Below are 25,259 nucleotides of genomic sequence, written 5' to 3' on the forward strand. Positions count from 1 at the left end.
AACATGATCACTTTACTTCATAGGAAAAGAGTACTGCTCAGAGGGTTTCTCCAGAAATAATCTCAGCTGTATCAAAACATGAATTAGTAGTCAGAGCCGGCACTATAAAGTTTAACAGTGTCCTGGTTCAGTTTGGCCAATCACTGGCACGGAAGCATTTCAAGACACAACTGATAATCATTTTGAACTGACAAGATAAAAACCTTGAATTTCAGAATATCACAGAGAAGACATTTATTTTTATTCCCAAATCTGTGATATCTTTAGCATGAAATGAAATCAGGCAATCAACTTATATGTACACTTTTTTTTTTTTTTTTAATTTCACTGGTCACCTGCTTCAACTAGATGAAAAATGTACTTTTACAGTTGAAATAGAATGTTTTTCCAGTAGTCTTCCAGTTGTCCACATTATCAAAAACATGATTAAGAACTAACACATTTGTGGTATATTTGAACCCAGTTAACTACTTTTACAGAATTATGACAACTTATATTAACCCAGGTAATTTTTTTCCAATATCTCTGCAGCTATTATTTTAAATAGCTCAACAGAATTGAAAATATACCATTTCACCTGTCCTACATACCAACTGTTTCCCTTTAATATCTTCAGAGCCATTTGTTAGAATGTTACTTTTCCAATTTTTCCTTTACTAGTTATTTGATTTCTGTTCTGCAATCCCATGCGCTGTCGGGGGGGGGGGGGGACACACTTCAGCTGATTGTGTACAGTCTATACAGAGTGACCCAAAAGGAAGTATCTTCTTTTAAAACAAAGCCCCAGGCAGCCCTGCTGCCAGGTCTCAAGACCAGGCATGCTGCAAGCAGAGCTGGCTGCCAGGGGTCAGCCTACCACTTGTGCTGATCCAAAAGCAGAAGTGCTGCTGAGGGGGTAGAGGGGGCTGCAATAGCCAATAATCCCAGTGAACTTCCCACCCCTCATTCTAATTCATTAACTGTTACTACCCCATCCCCTAAAACAGATTCCTGTTGCCCATACCCTAGCCCTAAATCTGTACTGGAAATTATTCTACCGCTACTACAAAGGAAGTATTTTGTTTACAAGTACCTAAGTGCAAGGTTGTGCCCATTTTCATAGAGCATTTCATTTTCCAGACATGGTGGTTTATTGCATCAGAAACACAACAGTAAACTATGGCAAGAACAAGGCAGGCCTTGCAGCTTACCTCAATGGGGTATTTTCTGAGAACTACTACTGCCCTTTCCGGGCCCACTGGGTGGCACTGTAAGCAGGCCGAAGTTACTTGGGTGTTACAGGGAATTTCGTTATTGCAGATTTTTTTTTTCCCTAAATTTATCTCTAAAAAGTCTTATATGAAGCTACAGCTTCCTTGTGAGAAATGCTTACTAGAAAATGGAGCCAAAAGCTTTACAATTGCTACCTATACCAGCCGCTCCAGTGATGATACTAAGTATGTTGCAGTAAGTTTTCCTGTGGTTCAAAGACAACAGTTAATGAAGCAGAGGTTACTTTCTAGCATTTCTACTGCGGTTTAAACTTTAATTACAGCAGTAACAACAAGCTTTAGAATTCGTAGATAGCTGGATACAAGCTGATTCAACACGATGTATCTAACACTTACCTGAAATATATCTCAGCACTAGTATTACCACAATTTGAGCAACATCCCTCCCCAGCAACACTGAAATTTTTTTTACAGTATTTCCCCTCCTGCAGAGGGAGGAATGTACTGTCAAAAAGTTCTTAACATAGAAAAAAAAAGCAAAACAAATAATACTCCCCCCTGCCCCCAACAAAACAAAACCCCCTGAACCAACACAAAGCCACATACGCTTTTTCCACAATCTAAGTATGAAGGAATCAGCGAAGCTGACTGATATCATTACCAAACAGTCACACAAGCAGAGGTTCAATGCAAGCTACGAAGTGTGGGAGAAGATAGGTAAATACATTTTCAGCTATGCCAGAGAGAATTCAGTGTTGTCACAACTGAAGTGCTTCCCATGTCGTCTAGCAATTCACTGTTGATTTAAGTTAGCAGGACTGTCGCTATCGCTTTGAAGGCAGCGCAGATAAACCTTAAATAAATGTCTCAAACATGAGGAAACAGGGCTTGAGTTCCCGTGTTAAAGTCTACAACACAATATACAGCTATCCAATGCCATATTTGGTCCAATAATGTGGCAGAGGGAATTTTTTTCTTGGTTCCTGGCTCTGCAAGTCATCCTGCACATTACCATGGACTGACTTCTTCCAGAATCTAAGCTATCCCATCTAAAAATACCTGGATATTCACAGTAGTGTGGACATAGCCTCATATTTTTAAGCGCTAAGTCAAAAGACAGAATTTAGGATCCTTAAAAGTCTTCAAACCCATTAGTTTATTCAAACCAGTAATACATTCCACAGAAAACACTGCAAGCATTCTAAGAAAAAAACCAATTTGGTATCAAAACAAAAGTCCTAAACAACAAAAAAAATAAATAGCACCTTATTTAGGTTTGGATGAAACATACCTGCTCTTGCATTTGTAATGAAGTTTTTTGTTCTAAAGGCTCTGTGCTTTCTGGCTTTGGTGGATTTGCATTTTGTTGCATCCCAGAACTTGACGTAATACTTAAGTCGCTGATCTGATTCTAACAAACAAACAAATAAATAAAAATTAACACAAATACATGTGTTTTAAATCTACATTTATCCACTACTACAATCCTGTTTATGTGGCACTTTGACCAAAACACAGACAATGTACAGAGCACTGATTTTTGTAGAACGCTCTGGAATTCCCAAATTTTAGGAAATAAAAATCATACCAAGACATCCACCATCTGGTACGTATTCATAAAGCTTTTACTCTTTATTAAAAAACAGAAACAAAACAAACCCAAACAACAGGCTTCATAGTTTTTTCACTGAGAAATAAAATAAAAATAAATAATAAAAAAAAGGCAGACTTATATCCTTTATGTGTTAGCTGCTAATGAGGAAGTTTGCTATATTTCATTAAATCAAGAGCCCAAACTAGAAACAACTTGGAAAAAGCATCCTGTTAGAAATCATTCTAAGTGGCTGGCAGGAGAGCTTGTCACTGACTTATTTCCACCAGATTTAATCAACTGTGTACATGTTTTTTTCAGAAGGTGTTAACGTGGTTTTCTGTGAACAAGGCAGAAAACAGACCAGATAGTTGCACTGTAACAGACAGTATGTTTACAGATGAAGTTGACTTTAATCTTTAATAAATACATACATGAACAAAACCAGAAACTGTATTACAGTTTAAATGACCAGTGAAAAAAAAAAAGCTGTAGACAGTCTAGCTTTCAACAGGTAAGCTACACCTTATGCATATGATATAGCTGCTCATTAGCACAACACATGACGATTGCTCTGGTCACTTACCCACAGCAGCAAGATACGAATTAAACTTTTTAACAATAGGTTAAAAAACAATCTGAGCTTCATTATTCTTTTATTTTCAATTTCTAATTGAAAGCAATAAATACTAAATCAAAACTATAATTGTGATTTAGGGACAGAGGTGAGAAGCAACTTCTCCCATCTTTCTGACTTTTGCCACTAACTTGAAGGTCAAAGCTCTGCACCTGAAGTCCCAGATGCCTTGTGGTTACAAAAATCAGCCAAAGCACAGTTTTCTTTTCACTAGAGGATGAGCTGCAGTACGTTTCCATGTTTATACCGAAACACACACACAAAACACCACACTATAAAAAGCATCCATTCACTTCATTAAAAAAAAAAAAATCTCAAAATTCATTCATTTTCACATATGGACTTGATGTAGCAAGTACTTGAAGGATTAAGCTGATTTGGAATCCTAGATTAAATCACTCAGACCTTCATAAATCTCTTTTTCACTCTCTCTGCCCTCTTCTCATGCTGACACTCTGCCAATCTCATGGGCTGCACACAAGGATTACTGTATGATCCATCTGGAATGTACCAGGCAGATAAGTACTTTCTGCTTCTAAATGCAAATTCATGTGTAATTACCAAGTGCCACAAAATAACATAAAAAAAAAAGTTAAGACAGGGAAGGTCTCTCAAGAAGCCATCTTCAAAGCAAGTTGGTTACCTCATCATGTTAACATTGACATACCTTGGCTACAAGGAGTTTCAAAATTAACATGCCAGAGGTTTGTTGCTAAAGCAGAGGTAGTCAACAGAACATTCTCCAAGGAAGTTTGTTTGAAACGTGACCAACATTGCTCAATTCTGTTTATCTGGCAACTTCTACACAACTGCAATCATAGCAGGCCATGGGATTATGTTCAATAGATTCAATTTACAGTTCACATACACAAAAAGGAAATGAAATAATTATTCTAGTTTCACTAGTGTTCTGAAAGCATCAAGAAAACCAAACACACAAAATCAAGATCAAGACACAAAATTATATAGCAGCTCTACTGTAGTCCATGCTCTGTGTATTTCCCTATTATATCACAGGCACCGCAGACATCGACTGTCCACCACAAAATCTGCATACCATTGCCTGTTTATCAGCATTTTACTTGTCTACAAAGCTCCACCCACAATGCTTAGGAACTCTGTTTCTAGCAAAAGCTTTTCAGTATTCTCACCTGAAAAAGACTGGAAATTTAGGAGAAGAGAAGCTGGAATATCCCAAGTAATTTTTAAGAGCCATTTGGCAGAAACGTGTATTATCAAATAATGCAAAGACAAAAAGGGGGAAAAGCTCCATCACCGCTAAGAGGGCACTACCAAAACAGCGAGCTCTTGGGGTGCACATTTTCTTTTTTTGCCTTTTTTTTTTTCTTTCCAAAAAGCCTTCAATTTCTTCAAATCCATCTCAATTGAACACACTGAAAGACGAGTGATCCAGGTTTCGATAATTCCTTCTGTGCTCTCACAAAAGCTGCTACTTCCACAATGCTGGCCTTCATACAAAGACACCTCCTCCCCAAACAGTATTGATGCTCAGAGAATCAAAAGCATTTTTTTTCCAATCTGTATTTAAAGCATTAAAAATCCACATTACTGATTTTCAGAAACTAGTATCTAGCCTGGGTCAACTATATTGTACGGTTTGTCACATTCTCCTGCCTTCACTCTATGTCAGAAAGTGACTAGTTGGCTCATACAACACTTAATCCACATGTTCATTCTTTTCTCCTCATTGTACTGTAACAATCTAGAATCCTACAAAGACTCAGATCCCAAGTACTTAAAGGAACTCTGCTGTGACCTACTGCACAAGCAACCTCCAGAAGGCATCAAGCAGTCTACTGACGTGCTAACTCTTCTCCCACAGTACAGCAAGAAATAAACATAGCACAGCTCTGCCATGTTATACTCACACATTACTTTACTATTGCACATTCTTGTATTATTATACTTGGGGAGAGCATGTTCAGAACCTTTGTTTCTTTTTTTTGGGTCTCCTACACACTACTCTATATTCATCCTTCATGTATGAATGTGGTCCTCAGGACTATATAAAGTAATTCCTTCTAAAAGAACTAATATTCTCCATTATGTGAATTCAGCACTGGCAAAAGATACTATACTCACCCTTCTGAAACAAATTAATTTATTAAAAGGATAGACACACAGCGGATAGGACAGAAGTAGTAAATTGGGGAACAGAAGAACAGTATCATTACACTTAGTCTATGGCTATTAAAAATATGCTTCATAGAGTCTACAAATGCACCGAATGACTAAATCTCTAATACCACAAGACCTTCTAAAAACTAAAGAGAAAACGCCATTGGGTACAATTTTTATCTGCTATCCCCAGTGATAAAATTTTCTCACAGCAGTAGAAGTCGTAAAACGCGCCTACCACATTTCACACCATTGATATTCAACCTATCTTGCCTGAAATCAGAGGCTGTTTCCTAGTACAGCGTACTTGAGGGAGGGAACAAGTCATCAGTCTGAAAACAATGCTACTGAAACAATGGCAGAGAATGCCTGCTCTTAAAACAAAACACAGCTGATGGGTTAAAAACTAGTTTCCAGATAGGCTTTCTTAAAAAAATGAAAAAATAATGAAAAATAGGAAGAGTTGACCACTAAGGTAACAATTACAGAAATAAAACTTAGGAATTCATGCAACATGCAAATCCCACACTGTCTTAAAATACCAATTTTTCCCCACATTACCCCTTCTCTCTAAGTCACTGTACAGCTGTGCTTGTATCACATACATGGGACAGTACACAAAGTTTCTGGGCTTCTGTTATATTATTCAACATGTAAAAGCATTTTATTGTGCAGCTCAAACAATGTTCTTGATTATGGAATGAATCATAGCAGATCTCCTCCAGCGACTTTCAGTACAGAGGAAAAAAACGAAGAAATGAAAGTGTCAGCCACTATAAGCAATATTTACATTAATGGAACTTCAAGATCACAAAACCAGACATGTTCAGGGGTACATATATATCCATTTGTTCACGTTTCCTCTGACTATGATCTCTGACAACAAAACAAGACAGTAGACAAACACTGCGATTAAACAGCCCATGCACCTATTTCAGAAAAATACTTCGTTGCATCTGCATCTCCAGGCATCTGGTTTTAAAACTGTATTTTTCTCCCCCCAGAAGGTAGCAATTAAAGTAAGAATATACAGGCCCATTAAATTATGGATTAGGTGCACTACTTTGCAATCTTGGGTTAGAGTGCATTGCAGAGGACAACTTAGTGTATAAGAATTATTTTCTATGATCTCTCCCTCAAAAATAACAGTGGACTCCATACGATGTCCTAAGCCCCTTCTTCAGAAGCACTAGAGTTTTTATTTGTTCATAAGTTTGGGGGTGGGGGGGGAAAGAAAAGAAAAAGACATTTCCTTACTCGTTCATATTCATCCTTGGCTTTACTAAGCATTTCCAGGATGTCAATGGGCCTGTTTTCACTGCAGCCATTGGTTTTGCTGGGACTTTTTCTGTCCTGGGAAACTTGCTGCGATCTCTGAGCTTCTTGTTCTACCACCCTATAACAGGAAAAGAAAAAGATGTTAAAATTTTATCTGCAGTCAACGTCTTGCAAAAAGCAGTAAAGAAAGATGTACTCGCAGCATATTAACACATTTTGTTTTGCCTGAATAAAAACCTAACACATAGTTGACCAAAGTTGCCCAAGTTTTCATCTGCTACAAAGTTTATACAAGTCAACTGTCATATGGTCCGTATGATTTATCTCCAATACAGACAGCACTGGTCTGTCTCTCACAAAGTTTGCCTACGGCAAACGCTACTTCAGTAAAACTATCATATTTAGACATTTTTATGATAAAATATGTGGACATTTGAGCACATGTTATATACAAAAAGCACATGTGTTTTACTGTCTATGATATAATACATCTTTTAACCTTTACTTCCTAACATGCATTTTTTCCATATTTAGCCAAATCAAGCCATGCTATTCAACAAAATCAATTACAAAACAGATCTGATTTAGGATGAGGCCTGTCATTATAAAACAAAACAAAGACAGTGGGAAAGGAGAGAGCTGGCTCACACCAGATGTCTCTGGAGTCAGTCTGCAAGGAGGCTTAGAGCAAGTCACCCCTTCCTCCCCCACTTAAGGCTCTGGGAAGAAGGGCAAACCATTTTCTTCTCTAGCTGCCCTGCAGTCATGCCTATTGCCTGCAGGTTTACAGCACATCTTTTCCTCTGGCCTCTGGTGCCTATGGTTCATTCACCATTTCTGCTCCACCTCTACCTGCCTCAAGTACCAAAAAACTTCAGTTTAAGAAATGGTCAAGATATGTAAGAAGATGATGTGTACCTGATCTGTTTCATTAATAAAAGTAAAGGCAGCATACACTTCTACTCCTAATCCACATGCAATTCACAAGATATACATGGCTGTGCAATGTGCTAAAGCTTATCCTCTTGAAATAAACACACACCAGCCTGTAATCCCTTCTTTTTTAAGCCTGCATTAATCAAATATGTAAGGAAAAACAAGCACTGTAAACAGGGCAAAGCTCTGGAGCTGGCATGTTGCTTGAGAACTCTCATGCTGTGGACCTGATGGCTGATGGGGGAGCCAAGAGGTACCATCATAACAATCACGGGAAGTGTCAATCATTCCAGCCTCCAGTTTCTTTGGGTCAGTTAGGATTCAGGACAAACTCTAGTTTTTATAGACTTAGAGTAATTAGATATTTATATGCACCTTTATGTTGCCATTTCTGAGGCAAAAAAATAGTTCAAGTCTTGGAAGTTTCTCTCCAATTTTCCAGCAACTAAACCTCTTTACTTCATTAGTTTAGCTGCATTTATTTGAAGAAGGGTTAGATTTGGCTTTTAACAATTCAATTTGATTAAAAATTTTTCAAAGTAATTTTGAAAACATATCAGTTGCTTATTTAACCAGCTTTCATTACTATTACACCCTTCTCTATAAGCAGGCATTCATCTGCAAGTGTAACTCAGAATAGGGAGGCCAATCTAGACTCTGACAATTTCTAAGAACTGCAGCATGTGCCCGTTTGGATGAAGCAGCTCAATACTGTACAAATGTTTCTATGGTGACACCCTGAGAGAACATTTTGTTCTATTACCCCACACGGTCATACAGTCCTGAATTAGGCCCCATCCAAACTCAACTCCAAAACTGGGGATGACAAAGGGCAAGCTAAAAGAACCAGAACACTTTGCTGAGATTTTATGTCAGCATAATTGTATCACAAAAATAGATACTTCAGTTAATGGGAAAATTCTGGACAGCTGAAGTCATGTATGTGCTGCCTGATAGGTGAAGCAAAGGCTTCGGTCTTGGGATTCTCTTTCTGCTCTTAACTAGTTGGTCCAGAAGGTTTTGATAAAACATCTTCCCATTAAAATAGCACTAATTGGTCTCACAGCAAAACCTCTTCAATGAGTACATCTATTTTACAGAAATGTTCCCCAAAGATCTCTGAAAACCATTTCATAATATTTTCCTCTTGTCCATTCTGAAGTGTTTGTTACTTTAAATAAAGTTTACTACTTTGTTATTCTTCCAAAAAAAAAAACCCAAAAACTTCTCATGTAGATAATTGTCTAATAGACAGAGATGGAGATCTTCTGTCCTGTGCAGGTTACATTCAGCTGGTGGTGATGGGGTAAATGTGAAACAGGATATCCCCAAAACTCTCTAAGATACTCTCCCACTTCTAGCTTGCTGCCTGTATCTCAGAAGCCACTTTGGGTCTGATTGTTCAAACAGGGTAAAACAAGCTTATAAACCAACCTAAAAATAAGAAAACTCTGCAAATTTACACATCAGAATGCAAGTCTCATGAAGATTTGAAAAACCCTAATTTGTCCTACTACTTCTAGGAAGTTCATCCCTCATAAACAATCATCATGACTTAACTTGACCAAAATTATTTCCTTCCAAAGTTAGGAATTTGATGACTCCAATAAAATTTTTTCACTTTAGAAAATTCTAGAATTCTTTTTTTTTTTAAAAAAGAAAAAGTTCTGTACATTGAATACCTTTGCTGGGGAAAAAACGCCAACTGATGCAAATCTGTGCACTGAGCATGCTCTGTAAGCAATCCAGGATTAAATCTTTTTAAAGCAAGGCCTGCTGTTTCTTTCCATAATATCAGATAGTGGAAGAGGCACACGTTCCTTCGGGGACACAGCAGCTGCTGTGACAGTTTGTTTAAGAATATCTGCAGTCATAGCATTGAAAAATGTACCTGGCACAATCTCACAGAAAGTGTGGAGGGTGGGTCAGGCAGAGAGAGGACGTGAGAAGTGAAGTTTGTGATTACAAAGCCTACAAACACTAATTTACTTTTCTTTTGAAAGATAAGTCACCAAAATATAAATGGACGTCCTGCAATCTTGTTAACTCAGTCTGGCACAATAAGGTCAAGTCAAACAGCAGGAAAGAGAATGCAAATCTCCTTGAAATCTTTTATGGTTATGTTTTTGAAGCTCTGAGGTACTATAAAGGCAGTACTTTTCCTATCAGTGCTAAAAAAACCACCTAAACAAAAGGGTGCAAATCCAGATTTCCACTCAAGACAAAAAAAATCTGTGGAACAAAATTAATACTCGTGGAAGACAACATAAATATTTATTTCAAAATATACTGAACTAAGCCTAATGGAGCCTGCTACCATGTGCTGAAATGCAGCTTTCCTTCTCTAAGATTTAATTTTATTTTACTTTTTTAAATCTGCACCATAAACAGGGGCGAAGCAGTAATGCCAGCTTTGGCACTTCTACAGTAGTTTACAAAGGAGATGACAATAAAGTTTAGATTATTCCCAGACTAAATGAACCTGCTGGGTTACGGTTATTTCCAGAATATTACAGAATTCAGCAAAAAAGGGTAGATGTGCTTTATGGACTGCTGTGCCATGGCTAGACTGGTCTGTTACCCAATAACACTTTTAAAGATTCCTGCGGTATTTGTAGCCCACGACTGGTGCTATAGTGACTAGACTAGTTTAATACCAAATGAACTCAAGTTTTGCTTTTATGACACTTCTATCTGCAGTGTAACTGTGTGTGACAGAATATAGTAGTGTTTGCAGGGTGCAGCTCCCTCTCCCACTTCATACATTAATCACGGTTTTAAATTAAAAGGTGCATTAAAAAAAAAAGGAAGCAAGCTATGCCCTTCCGATGCTATGTTTATAAAGGAGTGGCAATAGACATTTTGTTATTTGCTTTGGTAGTAGTTTCTGAGAGTCAGTTTCACACAATTGTTTTCCATTAACCCTTATAATTAATCCTTGTATTTGGACAAGCCAAACAACAGCAAAAAGGCTGGGAAGAGAATAAAGAGAAGTGGGAAATGGGAACTGTATATGGTTATCAGGATGAGAGAAAAGAAAAATAAGGATTTAGACAGAGATCTTGATATCAAAGCCTGTCATTTGTGTTGTCTTACATTGCTCCTGTGGAGAAATTCCAAAACAACCCAAAGCAAAAACCCCAGACCAAGAAATTATAATTCAGCTTAAAACACGTACACTATGACTAGTTTCCACATCATTAAATTTTGCCAGTTTTCAAGTTGTCCTGACTTGCCAGACACAACATGCTGATTAAGGCACGCAATAGAAAAGAAAGTTCAGGAAAGCAGTGCGATAGCAAAAAAAAAAAAAAAAAAAAAAAAAAAAAAAAAAAAAGCAGCAAAGCAGAGAAGAAAGGATGAGAGGATACCCTGTGTGGTCCATCTGCATTTTGCAATTTTGCATTTTCGCTAGTATAACTACCCTGTCACACAATTCAAGTTCCTTCCTTTCTTAAGGACACTGAAGATTTGCTTAACTTAATTTTCATCTTTTTCTATCAGTAAAAAGTCTTGGCTTAACCTGCAAGGCACCTCACTTGAAGGAACAGAAAGGTGCAGGAACAGCCTCCGATCACAAAATACTTTAAGCCACATTAACAGCTCAACCAGTTCCACTCTTCTTTGACCTCTGCTGTTCACCCAAAGTTCTGTACTCTAGTCTGAAGCCCTTTTCAGGTACAGTACATCATCTACAGTACAGATACACTAACTGCATCGCTACAGCGACCGCAGCTTAAACTAACAAACTGGTGTTATTGCAAATATAGTCTTTTAAGGTTTCTTTAAATTAAGATCAGAAATTATCTTGCTGCATGACATCTCTAGGAGCCCTTCAAACTATCAAATAAGAGCAAGCGACATGGCAGCTTTATAAACCAAATTTATCCCCAAAAGGGGGAAAAAAAAAAGAAAAAATTAAAAAAAATAAATCAAACAATCCAGAAGTTAGCAACAATCAGCCCCTATTATTTCATAGTTTTGCTTACTCTCCTAACATCACTTTAACTCCAAGATTCCACCTACTCCTCCCACTATTCTCCAGTCTATTCACTTCAGTCAGGAATAATAAGCAAGCCTCAAAAAACTCCCAAAAACCAAGCACAAGTCCAAACAAAAACCAGCCCACCACCAAACGAACCACAAAACCAACCAAAAACCCACAGCCACCATCTATTTGATTATACTTTCTGTATCAGAGGATCTATTGCTAGCATCCCTATACAAAATAAAATATACAGTAATAAACAGTGTTCATACTTGCTTCCTTGGGGAACACCAACTAATAAACTGATTCTTTTACCACGTAATTGAAAATTCTGATTATATAGTTTTTTAAAAAACAAACCCAACATTTTGATTACTAAAAAACCTGGCATTAGCAAGGACACTGTATTTTTCTGTACTGCATAAAAGAATTGCAGAATAAGATGACCACAGTACTTACTTAGCCATGAGTTTTGCTATTCGATGACAGTCATTCTTGTCGTAAAACCAGATACTGTAAATTGACACTTGAAAATAAGAAAAAAAAAAAAGCAAGTGTAAAACAAAGGTTTAAAAAAATAAAGAAATCAAATCAATAGGAAAAAAGCAAAAAAACCAGCAGCCCATTAGATCTGCAACATATGAATTACCATCAATTTCCATTCAACTCAACTATTCTGTGCGTGACCAACTACTATTTATAAAGTAATCGGGAATAGCACATGTGCAAACACAAATACAACTTCAGTCAGATTAAATGCAAGAACAACAAAATGTTGACACTGTCTGTAAATAAAAGTGGCAGGAAAATGATGTTTTAACTACCAGATGTCTTCTCGCTACAGTTGCAACTTTGTTTTGAAATACTGACTTTACCATTTAAACTAGGTTAAAGAATATCCACATTTTTTAAAAACACTCATTTTAAAATTTGTCAATTTTTGAAGCTTAACAAAAATACTCAAGTTTGAATTACGGTATGACAGTTCAGTCAGAGGCTCTCCAGAAAGTTCCTTCTCCAAAACCTTTTCCTAAGAGCAGTAATTGTATAGGAAGGAAGCAGCACCAAAACTCCAATCGTACTATCATGTTCATGGAGCAGATTAAAGCTAGATTCACACTGAACCCTGCTGTTTGAAGGTATCGATAAAGGACAAAGCAATGATGGCAAAAGGGTTCCAGCTCAGCAAGACACTAAGCCCCACTGTGGCTTTCAGAATAAGTAAAATTCCACTGAAAGTTGGCAGAGTTAAACCCTGATCACTGAGCTGAAAGATACTCCATCAGAGGGAGAAACTTTGTCAGTATGACCATGTGCTCTTTTTTTCTTTCATCAGGAATCCCACTCCAGAGATGCCCTCCACACACTCATCTCCTCACTGTCCCCAACTGTCCCCACAGTTCTGCCAACAAAACAAATCTGCAGAACTCTTTTCAGAATTGTATTTAATCCAATCCACAAAGCAGGTTATTTTAAATCTTGGTTCACCTATTAAGTTAGTCAGTGCATAGTGTGCAAGTACAAAGGCAATTGGACACTTGACATATGTTCCCATTATAATATTTTTAATTTCTGAAAAGATACTTTTAGCCTTTTAAAACAGACCTTTATATTCCACTTCCTGCCAATGTTTTTATGAAGTTGAAATCACTAGCCAATTATATAAATAAGACTTAAAGTGAAGAAAAGGAATGTATTTTTTTTTTAAAAAAAAACCAAACCACAACCTTTTCCAGCCTGATGCATATTTTTATTTCAAAGTTAAATCCCCCTCCACTTTTTTTTTTCATCGTTAAAACACTCAAAAATCTCATCCAAAGCCCACTCAAAATTAATTCAAGCCACGGCAAAGAGGGCAATTATTTACGAAGCTTTTTTTCTAGACCTTCCATTTCCCCTAGGCTTACTGCATTGGTCCAAAACCCTCAAAAAATCATGCCCACACCTCATTTCTATAACAATATCCTAAGACAAACCCAAGTTCTACTTTGCTGCTTTTAAAAAAAATAATTTTATTAAATAACAGCTATATTGTTATGGGTGTTTGTTTCTTTAGAAGTTACAACTTAAGTAATAGACAACAAAGCTTTTCAAGTCATAGACAAAGAAATCAATACAGCACAATTTAAGGAACTTTCTTCTTAAAAAAGACATAAGCCAAATAAAAAAGCATTTCATACAGGTAGCCAATACTTATAAAATATTCATTAATATTTACAGTTTAATACAACTGGATTGTCTACTGCACAGAAACCTGAAAATGTTTCCACTTTGAGCTATTTCTTTAGTCATGTAGCATATTCTGACACTAAAGAAAAGCTCCCTTCCCTGACTTCATTATCAGACAGACTGACAAGAGAAGAAAGCATCTTCAAAAGCATACTTGCTGAAGAAATGAAGATAAGGAACCTATAATGATATCTTAATGGGACAAATGATAAAAGTCACACTCAATTCTGCCAGAAACAGGCCTACACAAGACCAGAAGTAGATCCAAATCTCAGTCTGGTGTGCAGACTTTCAGGCTTTTTTCCACTTTGTACTACTGGCAAGCAATCACAGGGAGTCACTGCAAAACATTAACAGCTCTACAAAGACGTAAAGCAGATTAGGAACAAGTAAACTTGGGCATTAACTTAGATATGGTCCAACAGGCTGGAATGTTTACCTTCCTCTTTTCAAAAGAGGACTCATTTGTGCAATCAGTTCAGCTCCCTTGCCCCAGATGTACGTGTGTGTGTCCCAACTGCATTACTGTATCTGACATACTTCTTACACGCACGCAACTTCAGCGATGAACATCCTTTATGAAAAACAGAGTTGGTAGTTCCCCATTCTTTTCAAATCTGTGATCTTTTTACTACACCCAGCATAAATATTAGCTGAATGTTCACATGTCTAATATGATCTACTCTAGGTGCTCCTGCTCTGGCAGGGGGGTTGGACTAGATGATCTTTCGAGGTCCCTTCCAACCCCTAACATTCTGTGAGTCTGTAATGGCATATCTTTCTTTTAAGAGTTTCATCCAACAGAAGTCACCAAATTAAGTGACTCATTTTTCCATCTAGTTCAACACTTTCCATCCAGCTTTTCTACACTGAATGGCAGGTGGCATCTTTAGTAATCAAGTAGAAGCAGTTTGTAATTATCTTTTGGTTGGATTCACACTATATTTTGACACACATGAAGTCATGAGTAAACTGTATCACAGACAAACCAGATTTCATAAAATTAAAAGAAGTCAGTTATCTTCATCTACATTCTTCTCTGACATATGTAATTTTTATTAGAAACACTGACGCACAAAAATTTATCTAAACACATAGCACTCAACTTCTCTCCAAACCTGACTGGGTCAACCATTAAAACTTGATTGAAATTGCTATGGGAAGACAGACATTTTGAGAACACAAAAGCATTATGGAAGTCTTCCTGCTCAAGCCTAACAGTTGGATGGCACTAAAAGGAAGGTCTTGGTCTCTTCTACATTGTCTCCATTCCTTCATGGGCCAGTCAGCTTACTGTTCCAATTCTGCCCAGTTAGCAGACGTGAATTAAGAGCAGGGATAGCAAAGCACCACAGTGAGACACAGGCCTCGCTTTTTAGCAACATAAAATGAAGTTGCACCTCAAAGCTGTAGTTCCACTTCAGTTTTCATTTTAAGTAAGTAGAAAGGAGCAGTGCCACCACGCTCACATTCCAACAGCTTTGTCTTTAAATCACCTTACCCCATTCACCCCCTCTGCCTTATGTCAGCTAGATACATGTTAGTCCAGATGAGCTCCTCAACACTTTGCGCATCAGCTTCGCAAACGCGCCATCTAGCACAAGAGAGGGCAGAAGCAAGAAGCTGGGGGCAGCACAGTAAGACAAAACTGTTAAAAGGTTCATGAAAACGTAGGCTGAGAATGCTATGCCAGAAGAAGTGTACATGAGACTCAGCAGCACTGCCAGTGTCATAAATTCCAGACACCATCACTCTTGCCTTGTGCAGTTTAGCTGTTTGTGCAGATACAGCTTCATCTCATTCAGAAAGATGATTTGTTTGAAAGTTACCTTAATTAGTTGGAAGAGCTGATAGAAGAGAGAGAAAAATTTTATTTTACAGTTCCAACTTGGGTGTTGCTACACAACAAAGCAGAACAACTGGAAGTGGAGGACAATAACATTTCAGACTCTTTCTGGAAAAAACAACTTGTATTTTGAAACCCATCCTATAAGGTAATCATGGAAGTCAACTTAAACCGATCTGACCCCATAAAGAAAAGCACATATATGTATCATTCGCATACAGCATACACACCATTTTACACTTCAAATAGAGTTTAAGGCAAAAGCACATAAAGCAATCTCTCTCAAAGCTCATATTTCTTCCAGTAGCAAGGTTAGCTGAAATGCCACCTCTCCTCAGTCAATCTCCTCTAACATCTTCTTCACCGAGATTCCTTATTCACTACTTATATTTTCCTCAATTTAAATATTAGCCTGCCACATAGACTTGTAAACCACTAGAATTAATAAAAAAGTCCTTCCCTTTCTTAGTGTTTTGAATATCTAAGGCCGTTTCACAAATACAGTTCACAGCCCAATCCCACATGCAATTGCACTGGAGTAATTCAGCAGGTGGCAAACAGCATCCAAGATCAGGAACACTTTAATAAACTGCCATCTGACAAACCAGTGTGCAGTGAGAGGATGGCTACTTTGCAACACTGAACCAGAGTGGAAAAACCTTTCCAGTTACAGTGCCATATTTCAGGGCAAACAAAATATTTTTAGAACTTCTTAACGGCTTTCAATGGTTCCTCCCTCCCCTCCCCCTAGCTTGCATTGCTTCTTCTGCGATTAAGGTATCAAGAACAGGTTCCTTTCTTATCTCAGACTAAACCACTGGGTTAATGCGCTTGCTGGACAGCCATTCAGCTTCAGCAATCACAGAGATATGTTATACTTAACGCACTGCCAGCTGGAAACAAAGGTGATAACGAGAGACTTTCCTAACCAGTAAAGTTGCCCTGTTTTGAAACCAGACAGGAGCTCTTTCAAAGAATTTTAAAAGTAATTTGAAATAATGTAACTCATTTTGCTTTTGCTGTTCTGAATACAAGTTTAATGATAATACAACAAGTCCAGAAGACAGCACTTTGTCACTGAGTTTTCCACTTAAACGTACAAACCTCTCTGAAATCCATTATTTTTGTTTTGCTCTTACCCTTGACAGGAATAAGAAGCAAACAAGAAAAAAAATAAACAACAACCTCACAACAGACAAGGAACATTTATTTTAATACCCAAGTTTTATGCTCAGCATCTGTCTTTTCAGCACCATGGAAATCAATCTGCCTGACCTCCCAAGTGAAATAGCTTGGATTAAAAAGCCTTTTAATCAAGATCAACACCACCAATAGAGAGGGAAAGTTATAAAGGAGAAAGACTTAGAAGAATACTTCTTGCAGACTTTAAGAGGTAAGTTGGCCATTGCTTAAAACTTTGACTCATTTTCCTCTATTAAGCAAACTATCAACTATCAGTTCCAAAGTCTCACATTACAGATTTACAGTACTGAACTTTCAGATTGGGCTACTATTACTGCTACTGGCAGACCTGCATGCATTTTTTTAAACAAAGTTTAACATACTTTTCACAAAATACAGATAAGAGGAAATAAGCTTAGGTTCATTAAAAAAAAATAGGAAATTCAGTGCTTCATGAAAAAATACTCTGAATACTCTCAAGAATATGTACACGTCCAGAGGGAAAGTTAGACAAGGATCAAGTGCACCTAGCAACACATATTCCAGATTAAGCAATAATAATAGCACATTAAGTATTAAAAAAAAAAAGGTTTACCTTTTAAGAGGAATTTAAATTAAAAATACATTACATTAAATCAAACAAACAATTTCCTTTTATTTTGGTAATTTCTTGATTTGTTCACATGTGGAGATATTTGCTTTCTTTGATTCTCTGTAACAATGAAAAGTAGAAAACCTTTTTTTCTATTTAACATGTAACCGGTATAACGTCTCACAGCTTCTTAAGTCACAGCCCCTGTCATTTTTGCTTTAGGATCTGATGTCTCATGAATAAAGGGTGTAAGTTTCTGGGCAATTTTCTATATTTTAAAAGTATATAACTTTTAAAGTAGGCATAGCCTTTCTCAAAATTTTGGGTTTAAGTATTCTTTTGGGGCTTGAACCGTATTACGTAGCCAGAATGATTTAGAGAATAAAGAAAAATCTGGAGTTGGGAAAGATTTCCCCATTAATGGCTAAAAGCGCCTCTATATGTCTTCAATCTAACCAGAATAACAAATAACAAGTTGACCCAAATGTCTTCCATTTCACTCTGAACTCCACAAAAGGTAGATATAAGAAAGGTACCATATCGCTTGGTCTATTCCCCTTCCAGAACACCCATGAAAGACTCTTCATATCCCGCCCTGCAAAAACAGGGGGAAAACCCCAACAACTATGAAAGATAAGTCTGGCCTCTTTTCCCAAGAGAATAAAATGGCAATTACCTAGTCTTGTTCTAGGAGTATGAAAAAGCCTTTGTGCAATTGGATAAAGGATCTCATGTCTACAGCTTAATAGAAGTAAGTTCTGATATGCAACAAACTAAAATTTCCATTGTAGATTAAAAATCAGTATTTGAACAAACCAAACTATAAAAGAACAGTAAACCTCACCAAAAATATTGTGATTGAGCAAGACAGGCAAACCATTCTTATAGCCTCCACCCAAGCAAAAATAATCTTTACATACTATTTGCAAAGTTTCTCATATACCTTGTTAATGGCTCTGCACAGCATGGAACACGTCACTTGACATACCCTGAACAGCTCTAATGCCATTTAAGACAGAAATGCCAGAGGTCTGATCTGGTATACATAACAGACTTTGCCCTTATTATCTTCTTAAGCCAAGACAGAATCCCAGAGCAAAGTCAAAAAGTGACATTTATAAAACAGTAGTATCATATTCAGTTATAAAGACTGTTGACATGGAACCTTCCCCAAATATGTGGTGGCATAATTTTGCTTTGATCAGGATGTGATATTTCTACCACACGCCACGGAAGCGTAAACCACAATTTGTCATTGATCCTGTTACAACCTAAATATACAGGCATAAAATATGTTTGTGTCTGCCAAACAGCAGCATTAATAAATGTGGTTTTAGGTTTTTATCAGGTAGCCTGAACCATTACCCATCTGTAAGCTAAGGAAATGGAATCACTAGTTCAATCATTCAGCCATCTTAGCAGGACAACTTACTCTTAAAGAGTTTCTAACGATCACAGTAGACTTCCTCATGGTCACAGTAGACTTTCTCAAGCCAGACAGAAAAAAACCACTCTACAAGAAACAGGGCTGTGGCCAACACTCAGTATAAGCGGTAGTTTTTTCTCGCACAACCCAGCAGTCCACTCTCTTCAGTCATTAAAGGATCTCAGAAAAACTTCACATTAAGCCCTTAGGGATACACACTGTATCATCCACTGGCTTAAAACTCCTATTTGAATTAGTCCCAAAAATGCAAAGGTTTTTCATGCCAGCCAGCAGCTGAGCAGAATGAAGGACATCCTTCCACAAGAAAAGAACTTGGACAATCCCCTTATCTACCCATACAAATAAAACATATACATCTTGAAATTTGGCTGCAAATCCAGATCAACCCTGAAGGTTTGTGGTTTTTTTTTTTTTTTTTTTTTTGCTTGGTTTTTAAAGTTTCACAAATACTATGCAGATAGAGGCAAACAGCTTTAACACTGAATGTTTCAATCATATAATTTTTTTTTTTTTTTAAACTAATTCAGGGGATATTCAGAGGTCAGAAAATTTGGGAAACCACATATAACGAAGAAAATCCAAAACACAACTATTAGCAAAATGTAAGGGAGCTAGTGGTGCTGAAATCGTAAGAAATAAAAAGCTTAGATGCTGTTTTCTATGCTTTTAAGCTTGTATTTGAACAAAGGGAACACTAGCAGAGCACACAAAAACTGAACTGCTCCTTACTTGTGGCAGTCAGAGAAATAACTAATGACATACTAACTACATTGAACATCTTCAATTCACAATCAATGTAGACTGTTTCTGGACATGCTGCCACCCTCTTCCAGGAGACAGGACAGAGTGATCAAATAAAGGACAGTTTCTGACCAAAATCTTTTAAAATGACTATAAGGAAGACGTAAGAGGAAAAAAAAAAAAAAAAGAAATACTCTTGATTACTTCAGAATTACTACTTCCCATATTCAGTCTGTAATATTTTCTTTGCTCATCTTTGTATGAATTTCTTTGGTCTTCGTACTTTTCTATGTCATCTCTATCCTAACTGCCATGAGCCTCCCACAGATCCTACACAATAGTGTCCCAGAGGAAAAGGAGAGCTTTTATTAATGCAAGGCATACAATTAGCTTTAGGGGTTTCCAATGAACTCACACGCAGCCTACCTCCTCCGATTGCTTCCTTTAAAGTGATCCCCTAGTCATTCCCACAAGCATACACCATGGGAATTCCACAGTAGCTCCTGCTTCCTGATAGCATCAGCAGTTCCAACAAATGAATCTGCTTCCTGTTTCCCTTACATCACCTCAATTCTTTCCTCTACTGCCACCTCAGCCACCCCTACTCCTACCACCATCATCTACAGCTCCTCTTCCTTCCAAACCAACCAACCTGCTTAAAGATCCAACTCAATGCAATATTTTTCCCTCCTCAATTTCCTGCCAGCCGTTTACTTCCCCAATTTCCCAGACTTCTCAATTTATTGACAAGTTTTGACTTTTTTCTCTCAATGACACTTGCAGAAGGAGGATGGCTAAGACTATTAAACAGAGGAGACCACCTACCTTAAGCTGTTCTTTGTCACCATAATGGAATCTATCCTACTCCCCACAGATCCTAGAGGCTTTCCAAGGGGGAAACGGGAAGAATTTAGCATTTGACTGTTCTTTTAGGTACACTGAAACTTAGCAAAAGCAGTGTTTCTATCTGTAGTTCAAGGGAACATTCTGACAGGAAGAAGACATGGAGTTGAGCAATTACTGTACCCAGACAGCATACAGGTTCTCCGAGTAATTCAGTAAGGGGAACCTGGCACTGGACAGAAGCAAACTAGTTTCAAGAACTTTGCCTAGAAAAGAGGACATGAGATGACACCTTTGTATCAGGAGGACCGTCTGCTCTGTGGGGTGCCTTTTATTTATCTACTTAACCCAAGGTGAATTTCATATACACATACACTCCTTCTTCCTCTCTTCAAAGGTTACACAATTTATACTTCGAGCTCTTTGGAGTAACAGGACTTTTAGCACGTACCTGATCCAAACACAGTATACTGGAACTCTGAAGTTTGACTGATGACCCAAAACACTACCAGAACACAAAAAGCAGCAAGAAGATACTGACTACTATTTTACCACTCATCTGTATAATGACTATCCCTACACCCAGACATGCGGGAGTCTAGACTCCAGGAAATTTAGTATAGACATGTATCTCCTCAGTCCAAAAGCTACTGTGGAGAAAGAAACCTTCAATCTAGAGCTGAGCAATTTTCTCAGTTTCTTGAAGAAGCTACTGATTAATTTTTTGCTTGCAAAAGAGGAAGCCCTTAGAACTATTCTTGGTGTTAAATACTATCAGATCATTAAATAAAAAGTATACTAACAAAGTTCAATATTGCTGTATTCATTCTTTATTGAAAGCAGGTGGTCATCATAATATAGTAGCACAGCTATTTAAGTAAGAGTAGCACCGTAGACAGAAAACATCAGACAACATTTCATTGGAACCTGCCCCATTATATTACACTTGAGGCCGACATCACAGTAACCAGAAGTGGTCTACATTATAAAACAGAACATGAAGTTCATAGGGATTAAAGAAAGTTATACTCACAGCTAGCATTTCTGTAGAGAAGAAAAGGTTCATGGAGCTGAAACTCCAAATCTTTATTTACTGGTTCAACCAGATTGTGCATGTTCAGTCGATTCACTATCGTAAAACCATGATAAGGAGAAGCTGACCTATTTTTTCAATTAAAACAACAACAAGGATTAATACTTAGATCAACTTATACAATTTTCTGAAACAGTTGTGAATTAATTTTCAAATCTCCATTGCTTTATTAGGTGAAGCTTTAGCAGTCCTGAAGCTCTAATAGTTGTTCTTCTATGCTGTTTCTTGGCATGCAACTAATTTCAATTTAAAACTACACTTACCTCAAAGTAGGATTAAGATTAACATTACAGTTCTACACTGCTAAACTGTTGAATCAAAGACGTGCCTCAAAAAAAATAATCTAGTAAATAACCTAGGGCAGGTCCAGGATCAAAATGCAAGTGTATTCAATATTTTATATAAGATTGTTTTGAGGCATTTTAGAATCTTTTAAAAGAGGAGAAAACCCAAACAACTTCAAGAGCAACAACTACATTACTGTGAATAGGTACAACAACTAAAAAAGCTGTTAGTGTAAGTAACACGAAATACACTCAGAGAGGAACCACAAGCAGTAATTTCTTCCTAAACAGAGACTCTTAAAACACTTAACCCAGTGTCCTCAAAGTAGATATTAAATTATTCAGAATTATATTGCTTAGCAAAACAACTTTTATTATCTAGAGTTTTGCTAGACACCAGGTGGAAAAAGAAAACTTCAAGCGAGCAAGCACTGGAAGTTCAAGATAGTTTTAAATCTGTTTCTCTTGTTGCATGAATGTCATGTCAGCCCGCTGAGCTGTGCCTATAAGCAGCCATACAATCATACAGCAGTGTGATGAAGGCAGGGTAAAAATCAGATATAGATCCCCAGCGAATGTTAAAATTTCTGTAATAATATGGCCATCTTTACCGAATGATCAACAAGAAAACCTGCCAAGAGCTTCTAAGGAGGGGGCAAAAATTCCTTACCATCATGAGTTAGTCTTTTAATGCCCCTAACAGAACTTGTTTGAAATAATCAGCTAGTCACATGCAAGCTTTTTGCTTATTTTTTTGGCGTTTTAGTTTGGTTGGCTTTCTCCACTAAGTATTTCTAAGCTTGGAGCTAAAGTAAAATAGACAGGAACTGGTTACTAGCATCCCTTCACAGTGTCAGCATAAAATACTCTAACGACCTAGCCTATGACAGTCTCTTTCAGGATGGGTTAAGTCTGCATCATTTATATTTCTTACATTCGAGAGTTACTTAATTGTTAAGATTTTGATTTGCCTGTAATTTAAAACTTAAACTCACGACTGGTTTTATGTGCCAGTTCTCCCCACCCCCGACTCTCCCCCATCCCATATAATTTAAAACTTTTTTCATAGTTTTGATGAGGAAATCAAGTAGCCCCCCGAACCATACACTAGCAGATCTCCAGCTTCTAGGCAACTTTGTCCATTTACAAAAATTTCTGCCATTTCCTGATAGCAAATTAGAACAGATTATTTAACTTGTCATCTTATTTTCATAAGCAACTTTATGGATTTTAAGAGACAAAGGAAGACTCAGCATTTAACAAAATTGATACATTAACAAATGCTACCGGATTAACAAAATAAGCTCCATAAACCAGGTTCTTGTGTGGACATATATGCAGTGTTCATCAAGTTTTAGGATTTTTCAGCAGTACTTTTAGGTGCTTTTGACAGTTATTCACCTAGGTGCAGAGTTTATTGTTTTCAAATGAGCACACAGACATTAACAGCTGGACAAATAAGTAATTGTTTACTTGATGCAGTAAGTCTGGTATGAAAGCTACACAGGAAGCCATCCGAGCCTTGCTTCTTAAGGAAGGAAAACAAACACACATCCCCCGACATCCTCCCCAAAAAACCCAACCAACCTTACCTTTTGTACACAAATAAGGTCCCCTCTATGTCGGTTTTCTCCTGCAAAAGACAGCAATTGCATTTAAGGGATATGCTTGTTGCACACAGTTACGTAGCTTTTGAATAGCATTTTAATTACAGAGATTTACAATATCCTTATCTTTCCATGAAGTCTAACATCATAGGCCTAAAAATTCAGTTTCTTATTCTCAGAAAATACCTGTTTTTTCTTAGTGAGATTAGGAAATTGAACCCATTTCCAGAAGATTTTGTTCATGCTATCAATCTGAAGATGTGACATACAGTATTCTGCAACCTTCCTATGCTGAGCCTGACGAGTCAGAGCTGAACACCCTTCTCAACTCCTTATTTTAAACATGGCCTACAGCCCATTAGCCTGCAACTATCAGAGAGATTTCCTTCCACAGTGTTACTTAAAGGGCAGCAGTGCCAGCACAGTCAACAACAAAACAATATCACTAGGGACCATGAGTCCGTTTCACACCCCAGTTTTCAAGACGACCTTTACCATGTGCTTGTGACCCGCAAGCACATCAAGCTGCGTGCAGCGCCAGTGTTGCATACGACGTGGAGTTCCACAAACTTCTGCTGTTATAGGTTTGTCACAAAACCGGTAGCCAAGTAAAAACTGCATTTTAACGCAACGACGAAAAATAAAGTATTTCAAAAATACGCTCTTCGTGAATTAGGCCTCTATTCGACACGCATGTGCTATAACAACAAATTACAATTAAAAAAAAAAAAATCAACCCAGCAACAGCCACCAAGACCAAAACAGACTCCAGCCCCGCAGCTGCCTCGGGCACGGCTGTCCCGAGCAGTGCCCGGCGCTGCGCCCCCGCCCGCAGCACTGTCTCTCCTCCCCTCTCCTCCGGCACAAGCGCCTTTCGGGGCCGCCGCCTCCGCGGGGGGAAGGTGCCCAAACGCCAAACTCCCCCCCTGACGAGAGCAGCCTCCGCCGGGCCCCGTGCGGAGGCGCCGGGCCAGGCGGCTGCTGGGGTGAGGGCACGGGCGAGCGAGCGGGGCGTGGGGAGCGCCGGGCCCGCTCCTCCGCACTTACCCACTCGTTGGCCTTCGGGCTGAAGCTGTAGAGCGCTACCTGCCCGGTCACGTCGGCGATGCTGGTGATGTACGGATCGTGCTGCTTGAGGGCCGCCAGGCTGATCTCCTGCCCCTCTCTGCTCACCGACTCCATCTTGGATCCCGGCAGCCACTCACGGGGGCGGGCAAGAAGCAGCCGCGCTGTGTCACCGGCGCACCCGTCCCCGCCGCCGGCCGGAACACCGAGCCCCGCTCCTGCCGTTCCGCCCGGCGGTTAGCCCCCGGCCCGGGGCTGCGCCGCGGTAGCCGCCGGCCCCGCTAGCCCGGAGCAGCGAGGCCCTTCCCGCCGCTTCGGGACCCGGCGCCCCCTCCCCGGGCTCCCCTCTCCCCCACTTCGCGTCTCCCGTGCCCGAGGCCCCGCTGGGCCGTGGGGCGTTGGCGGTGCCCCACGGCCGCGGGGTTTGAGCGCCGGCCGTGCCCGAGGCAGCCGCCCGCCCCTGCCGACACTCAGGGCAGAGGGCTGGCGCTCGCACGGCAGCGCCGCGGAGGGGTTAGCGGCCTTGTGGCAAAGGGCCGTGACCCGCAGG

General features: G+C 38.7%; 1 protein-coding gene across 3 annotated transcripts in view; it reads right to left on the minus strand.

Annotated features, from left to right (window-relative positions):
* Nucleotides 1–24,826, minus strand: part of DCP1A (decapping mRNA 1A) — a 33,637-nt gene extending 8,811 nt beyond the window's left edge. For 2 of the 3 annotated variants that reach the window (XM_086469987.1, XM_009946179.2), the window contains exons 1-6: nt 24,692–24,826; nt 23,630–23,670; nt 21,694–21,821; nt 12,240–12,306; nt 6,836–6,974; nt 2,503–2,622 (exon numbers count right to left, since the gene is read on the minus strand). In XM_086469987.1, coding sequence (XP_086326113.1) covers nt 2,503–2,622; nt 6,836–6,974; nt 12,240–12,306; nt 21,694–21,821; nt 23,630–23,670; nt 24,692–24,826 — 630 coding nt within the window. The remainder of the gene's footprint in view (nt 1–2,502; nt 2,623–6,835; nt 6,975–12,239; nt 12,307–21,693; nt 21,822–23,629; nt 23,671–24,691) is intronic. The other variant, XM_086469988.1, reaches the window with a different exon arrangement.
* Between the last annotated feature and the right edge of the window lie 433 nt (nt 24,827–25,259).

This window comes from Leptosomus discolor, chromosome 9 (assembly GCF_034619465.1).
Source record: "Leptosomus discolor isolate bLepDis1 chromosome 9, bLepDis1.hap2, whole genome shotgun sequence".
In the NCBI taxonomy this organism is placed as follows: Eukaryota; Metazoa; Chordata; class Aves; order Leptosomiformes; family Leptosomidae; genus Leptosomus; species Leptosomus discolor.